Source organism: Penaeus japonicus, unplaced genomic scaffold, assembly GCF_977035675.1.
Source record: "Penaeus japonicus unplaced genomic scaffold, GWHDUDI00000001_assembly GWHDUDI00000013, whole genome shotgun sequence".
Taxonomy (NCBI): Eukaryota; Metazoa; Arthropoda; class Malacostraca; order Decapoda; family Penaeidae; genus Penaeus; species Penaeus japonicus.
The window spans coordinates 7593415-7601131 of record NW_028234415.1 but is presented as its reverse complement, the minus strand read 5'-3'; the positions used below and the strand labels follow the sequence as shown (position 1 = coordinate 7601131).

Sequence of the window (7717 nt, the reverse complement as noted above, 5' to 3'; positions counted from 1 at the left end):
CTACTTACAGGACCATATATTAGTAAAGAAAATTATGATGGCGGTTACAGTAATGATATATAATGACGACAACGCAAAAGCAAGGATGAGAAAATCATGCACTGAACTTCTATTAGAAAAAGTGACGTAACATGGCAACGTCACTGTAACGTCACATTGAAGAGTAATGGACTTAAATAAAAGATTTATGCCATCTCTTTGAACATTTTAACTTCATTTAGGATGTTTATATCATGGTAGAACTAATAGAATGATTGAAATAAGATCGGAAATGTCTTTTACGTTTCAAAAATACGGATACATAGAAAGCAGACGATGATGCATTTGATGACCGGCAGGTGAGCAGCAGGTGAGTTGCCGGGTACAGCAGCCGTTGACCCCGACTTCACCTCCTTTTTCCTCATTCTTATCCTCCCCCGAGGGATTCCTAAACGAGAAAAAATAGACGTGGAGAGTATTTCCAAGCCACTCCACATCTGTTGGTAAAAAAGGGTAGACGGTGTAGGCGGCTTCGGGGGCAGGTGTGTGTGTGTGGAGACACAGGTTGGTATAGGTGCCAAGATTCTCAAGGTTACATATATACAGACTGTCGGCGGCTGATCTGTGCGGGGAGACGCAGCCAGGGGAAGGCAAGAGAGGTAGTGTTGTGTGAGGGTCAGCAGAGAGGAATAGAGAGAGAGCGAGAGGAGAGAGAATGAGAGAATGAGAGAGGGAAAGGGTGTGTGTGGACCTCATGACGGTCATGGGTGCTGCGGAGCGACAAATTTTCGCTCCGGAGGATTAAATACAAGTGTTTTATGCGGTGGAAAGTATTTGCCACTTGGGCTTTCTGCCTCAAGGTGTTTTAAGCTTAGGGATTATGGAAGGAGGTCTGAGAGAGAGAGAATGAGAGTGTGTTTAAGTTAGATTAAACTTAAACCGTGAGATGTATTGTGAAGATAATTAATGTGATATATTAATGGTAGCATAATATTATATCTTGGATAAACATTGAAGTTGTAAGGAAAACAAAACAATACAAGAAGAGCCAGGAAAATATGGCATTGTGATGCTAATTTATTGTTACTTCCAAATTTACTGAGATATAACTTGTATGCTAAAGGTTATTGATTCAATGGTGTTATGCTAACATCCCATGTGTTTTAAAAATTATGTTGCATTGTATTTTTGCATAGTTACACAACCAACCGTAAAGTCAAGTATTTTCCTTTTAAATATAAGGTAACAAAGAAATGTCCTGTGGAAAATGAAAGATTTATGATAATGATATATATTGCAATTGGGTAGTTGGTATGACGATGCATGTTCACCTGGAAAACAGAATGCAAAATACTGCCATAGGTAACCATTTAAATATTCATCCATAGTTTTATTCCACTGGTTTGAACTTCGTTTTAAATGAGTATTGTGAAATTAAGTACATCAAATTTTTTATTGTGTATGCTCATTCTTGTATGAGTCTGTCTTAAGAATATTTTTCTTAACGAACATAGTTAATATTCTGTTATCAGGCCTTTTATTGTCTGAGATGTTGCATTTAAGATTTTTTTATATATTCATTTGGTTGTTTGTGAAGTAGTAGTTTTGAATATATTAATTTCTGATGTAGTAATTAATCCCTATTAAATTATTGGTATATCCTTCTTCATAAAATTGAATACATTTAATGAAATGAAAATCCACCTTTTTCCTGCTTACAGAGTGTAATGGCTGATGTTTATACAAATCCAGAGAAACATGTGGTCCTTCACAACAATGTCAAAATGCCAATTCTTGGTTTAGGTAAGAAAGCAGACAAGGTTTCAACAAACGCTAGTATTTGCAACAGTGGTTAGGCTTCGATACTGATCATTGACGAGATATTGCACTTCACACATGTCACTTCACACATGTCGTCTTGTATTTCCATCTGCAGGCACATCACACAATGGAGGATATAGTCACTCAGCTGTAGTGTATGCTTTAAAAGAGTGCGGTTACAGACATATTGATACAGCCAAGCGGTACGGTTGTGAAGCTTACATTGCTAAAGCTGTAAAGGTACTGGTTGATTTTGGTTGTTGCAGTATGGATTCTGATTTAATTACATTCATTAATAGTACTGCGTGTAATTATATAATCATATAATGTAATGAATTTGTTGCCTCAGTTATGATTCAATACCATCTTTAAAACTGTGATATAACGAAAAATAATTAGTTTAAGGAAAAGCTCTCTAGTTTTTTAAAATACATTGTTTTAAATAAGTTTTTCATAATCTCTCTGATCTGAAAAATTACCAGGAATCGGAAGTCCCTCGTGATGAAATCTTCTTGGCGACAAAGTGTTGGCCGACTGACTATGGGACCATTGCTACTAGAAATGCCTTCAATGGTTCCTGCGAAAGATTGGGGTCAGATTACATAGGTCAGCTACTCTGAGTCTTCAAAGAAAGACTTTGGTATTTTGATGGTGCTGGTGTTCTTGACATAGGATGACAGTTTTCCTTTTCTCTTTTATTGTTTCAGAAGCCTTTTGATTATTAACATTTATAGTCTTGATATACTAATTTAAAGTGAACAGTTGCACAGAAGGAAATCTACCATGTTTTAGGGAAAATATAGTTTCCAGAAAGTGTTTTTTTCCTTGAAAAGTAATGAACATGAAGAGCATACAAGCATGTTTAGTAAATAGTATAATATGTTTTGACTTTATTATTATTTTTTTTACATCCAAAAGATCTTTATCTTCTGCATTGGCCTGATGTACCTTCAAGTGTGAGTGACAGAAACCGCCTCTTGCAAGAGACATGGCGGACACTAGAGGTTAGTATAAATTCCAACTCTTTCTGTCAAACTCATTAGCTTTTTATGATTTTTTTTCAGAGACTCTCAATATAAACAATCAAAGAGTGAGAATGACATAACAGACCAACCATTCTTCTCATAAATATATTAGTTATTGTATATTTTATTATCTTTAATGAAATGGGGGGAAAATTCTTTTAAATTGGAATTAAATATTTATAACTTTCAGGTCATTTTGTTGACTTTAATGATTCTTGACAAAGATGATTTGAAGATTTAAGGTAATCCTTTGATATATGTGGTATGTACTTAGCAGTTACATATACAATATAAAGATGCATTTCTATATATTTCTCTTCTATGGATAAGGTAATAAATGAATAACTTTAAGTCTACATCAGCTTTAAACTTTTAACCAATAATTTAGAATTGTATTTACAATATCTTCTTGATCATATCATATAAATTAATATATTCACAATCTCACTTTAAAAAAATTCTAGTTAAGTTACATTATTAGTCAAATAAGATGTGTTACACAAGTGTAATAGTGAGAGTGAGAATGAGTGTGTGAGTGTGAGTGTGAGTGTGAGTGTGAATGTGAGTGTGAGTGTGAGTGTGAGTTTAAGCATGAGAGTGTACATACATGCAGGTATACATTTCTCTCCCTCTGTGATATACTCATAATGACTGAATTTATGTTAACCTGTTCTCATGTGTGATGTGGATCATCAGGTGTTGTTGGATGAGGAGCGTGTGAGAGCCATTGGAGTCAGCAACTTCCTCGAACGACACCTGGATGTGATCCTTGAGGAATGCTCAGTGGTTCCTCACATCAACCAGTGCGAATTCCATCCATTCAATAACCCTAAGCAGTTGCGGGAATACTGTGCTGAGAAGAAGATACAGTTCGAGGTGAGGAGTTAGATCAGGAGCTAGCATTTAGTGAAATTTTGTGATCAGTTTGAATATAAGAGAAACAAATTTGGAGTGATCTCTTTGATAAAGTACCAGTATGTGTATAGCTGGACATGTTCTGAAAATGTGATATATCTTCTAAAAAGTTATTTTAATGGTTGGTTGATTCTTCAGATTTACGTATCATATAGAGTGGTACAAAGTAAGAAACATAATTTTTTTTTAGTGTAAAGGTCAGCTCACAAAGACTTTGCAGGAAATCTTGATTTTTTATGCAATTGTGACTGCTTTGCCATTCTCACTGGCTTATACATAGGAATGTAATATGTGAAAGTGTGCACTATTGATGAAAAAATATTTGGTTTATTTGGTACCCCAGGGATATTCCCCTCTTGCAAAAGGTTATGCTCTTGCGGATTCTACAGTGAAAGCTATAGCTAAACTTCACAGACGGAGCCCATCACAGGTCCTACTAAGGTGGTCTCTGCAGAACAGAATACCAGCAATACCAAAATCAACCAAAGTGCAGCGAGTGATGGAAAATGGCCAGGTATTTTTACATGTGTAGGATTTTTTCAGGAAGACAGTGGCATATGATCTGGATGTGATTTTTTAAAAAATATGAAACGATAGGTCTAGTAACTGTTGGTATCATTGCAGTAGGCCAGAGTTCCCTTGTTCAAACCTGTCAGTGCCCTTTCTAACTGACCAGCCATGGTTGGCATACTGCTTTAAAGTATCAGGTTTTGGGAGGGTCATTGGGCCAGAAAGTTTTCTATGCAATATTTCTCAATTCTGTTTGCATGTTGGACCAAATGCTAGATTCACAGCACATCCATTGGTCCTATTGATGACCTCATAGTTCAGGGGTTAAGGTGTTAAAGACTAAATGCAGTTCTGTTGGATATAGGAATGGTTTTACACATTTATTGTAATATGTGGATGTTCATTATATAAAAAAAAACTCAGGATCCAGACCCCTATATCATTTCTTTTTGCATTTTTAAGAGAAAATACAGCCAGATCATATTGCCACTCAATTTCCATTACTTATTAGGTAGGTTTTACAGGAGCCTTTCATTTTTTTCACGTTTAGTTATAAAAATGTCAAACACCTTCTTTCATATTTTAGGGTTACTGTCCGTTAGGTAACGGACAAATTCTTGCGGATCCCAAAATTAAAGAAATTGCAGAGAAGCATAACAGATCCCCTGCTCAGGTTCTCATACGTTGGAATCTGCAAAAGAGTGTTGTATGCATCCCAAAGTCAACCAGGGAACACAGGGTCAAAGAAAACTCAGAGGTAGAAATTTGCGTGTGTGGATTCTTTGATTCTTTGGTGTGTTTTGACTGAATTACCCCGTTTGCAAGGCATTTGCAAGGGTGAGGATTCAAATACATTTTCTGCAGGAAAGATGTGTGGTATCAGAGACTGAAGTTTGGTTAATTCATTTTTTGTATATCAATATCTAAATATTCAAACTGCTGTTTTAAAGAAAAATACAATTGAAATATGGGACACTATGTTATAAACTTTTGTGTTAAAATATAAATAACGTTACAATATTTTGAGATTATTACTACTGAAGCTCCCTTAACTCTCCTGAGTACATGCTAGAAAGTAGTTTAGTTGAAATGTTTCCTGATTTATGTACAGTGGTAAAATTTATTTCCGTGAAATAGAACCTTCCATTTGTATTATTAGAAAATATATTTGAATCCAAACATTCTCTTCCAAACCCATAAATAATTCATCCTAGTACACATGATGCTTGACAGTATAACTAACCCAAACTAGCACTAACCCTAGTCTTTATATCTTGATTTATAACCCAAATTACTTATGGTAGTATTCACATACTTTTACCCTTGCAGGTGTTTGATTTTGTTCTGCACCAAAAAGACTTGGATAGTCTTTCTATGTTAAATGATGACTTCCATGTCTCTTGGGACCCTAATTCATTGCCGTGATACTTTGCTTACACCCTGGCCCTTCCTCCCCCAACACGCACACTTCCTTGCTGCAGAGGTACGTGTTGCGGCAGGCAAGAGTGTAAATGGAAGTGTTCATCCCTACCTTTTTCAATGTTTTAAGATGTTTTGTCGAAGCAATTTTGACTGAAGACTGTACTTGTGCCATAGATTTTTGTGTTGTTAACATGGATACTGACTTGGAAGTATGTTTTTCATCTTTTTCTGAAGACATAAGATTAGCTAATATATAAGTTGTTTGTACTGTAGCAGGTTAAGAGTTTGATTTTTGTGAAACATGTTTTAGCAGCATGGTTGAAACTATGTTCTTAGTTTTTTCCTCTTCTTTATTATACAAAAGGTGATAGTTTTTTTTTTTATCTGTACAGAATATCCTGTATTTAGTAGCTCTTAGAAACCTCTAACAGAGAAGACTGAATATTCTTGAATTCTAAGAAACAACTTGCCCATGATAATAATATTTGCATAATTACAACATTGAGGGAGAGAGAAGCAAAATCATGTTAACCAAAAGTGCCTCACTGCCAGTAAAATTCATAAAGTTTAAATGGAAGAGGTAGGACTGTAATAAGTAGCATATATAATCTTAAGAGCAGAGACCATCTTAATGTAACTTTTTCCAAAACTTTTTTCCAGATATTTGACTTTACTCTCACCGAAGAGGACAATGAAATCTTGGACAACATGGCTCAAAAACTGACAATCATGGAACGCAGTACAATACAGCACAAAATTGATAATCCTCTACCTGATGGCTACAAGCTGAAGCTGGTTAAAATACCTGCAGAACCATAGGCATCAGTATCGTGGATTTACTGTTTCACCATAGGAGGTAATTTCTTTAGTGCAATATCCTCATATAGTCTCAAAAAGAAAAAAAAAAATCTCACATTGTAATCTTGATATATAAAGTATAATTTACACGTAATATGTTAATGCAGAGAAGAAAGAGATCATGCAATCTAAGATACCTCCTGAAAGATTAGACATTTTAACCTGAATATAAATACTCATGTTCCACTATATCCGGGTTTTCCATGTGAGACTGTTAATTCATTTGAATACACCATTTATATCAGTCAAACCCAAACAAAAATTATAATTTTGTTATTGCTTGGTACATACTTCATACTATATGATGCATTAGAATATGCCAAAAGTATTATTGTCTGTAATATGTGCGCATGACTGCGGGTGACTGTGAATGCAATTTAAGCATGGTTATCTGTGACTTTGTGCATGTTTGTGATTGTGTGTGTGACTGTAAATATAGGCTGCTTGTCTTACAACATTTTAAAAAGAATAGATTTTTGACAATGCTATTTTATCTTGCCTTATTGTACATGAGGATATTTAGCATATTATTCTGTAATAGTGTTCTCATTATAATTTTATTTCATTAAGTGTTAGGATAAATAAATTACACAAGTTTCATCAGATATTTCTCCATAATTTGAGGAAAATGTGCAATGAAAAAAAAATTATGATATAAAATAATTATATGAGGATAACAGTGAACTTAAGTGTTTGTCATTTTTTTTTTAAGCCAATTTAGACAAGAGAAAACACTCTTTACATTTTAGCATGTGTTATGTGATGTTGTATGTATAAAGTGTTCTTTATGAAGCAGATTAATGGTTGTAGACATTAGGAAAGGATTTTAATAATTTTAAAGAAATGTGCAAAGTAGCAGACATTATTTTATCGAATGTAATTCTTTTGGTAATAAAATATTTATCTATAATTACGCATTTTAAAATTCCTAGACAATGAAGATAATGTTGATAGTTTACTAAAAGAATAAAAAAAATAAAGAAACAAATGACATTTCTCATCCCCTTTATAACAATAATTGTTCAAGATACATACTATTTGGATATGTTAGTGATATTTTTACATTAAATACTAGGAATATCTCTATAATTTTTTATTATAGAGAAGACTTTCTGATTTTCTTTTCTTTACTGCCATATTACTTGTTTCTTTAATTACTTCATGAACCTTATGAATCTTGCCACAAT

General features: G+C 34.1%; 1 protein-coding gene across 7 annotated transcripts; it reads left to right on the top strand.

The window, feature by feature from the left end:
- The first annotated feature begins 296 nt into the window (after positions 1-296).
- On the top strand, positions 297-7440 carry LOC122247812 (putative oxidoreductase ZK1290.5). 7 transcript variants are annotated; one of them, XM_043007427.2, is made up of 9 exons: positions 297-349; positions 1701-1782; positions 1916-2040; positions 2283-2406; positions 2719-2804; positions 3522-3701; positions 4084-4254; positions 4837-5007; positions 6333-7440. In XM_043007427.2, exons 2-9 carry the CDS (start codon positions 1707-1709, stop codon positions 6489-6491), a joined length of 1092 nt encoding a protein of 363 aa, XP_042863361.2. In that variant the 5' UTR covers positions 297-349; positions 1701-1706; the 3' UTR covers positions 6492-7440. The 7 variants fall into 7 exon arrangements, with proteins under 7 accessions (XP_042863361.2, XP_086399235.1, XP_042863359.2 ...); XM_086543109.1 differs by lacking the exon at positions 297-349 and adding an exon at positions 408-543; XM_043007425.2 differs by lacking the exon at positions 297-349 and adding an exon at positions 569-638.
- The last annotated feature ends 277 nt before the right edge of the window (positions 7441-7717 follow it).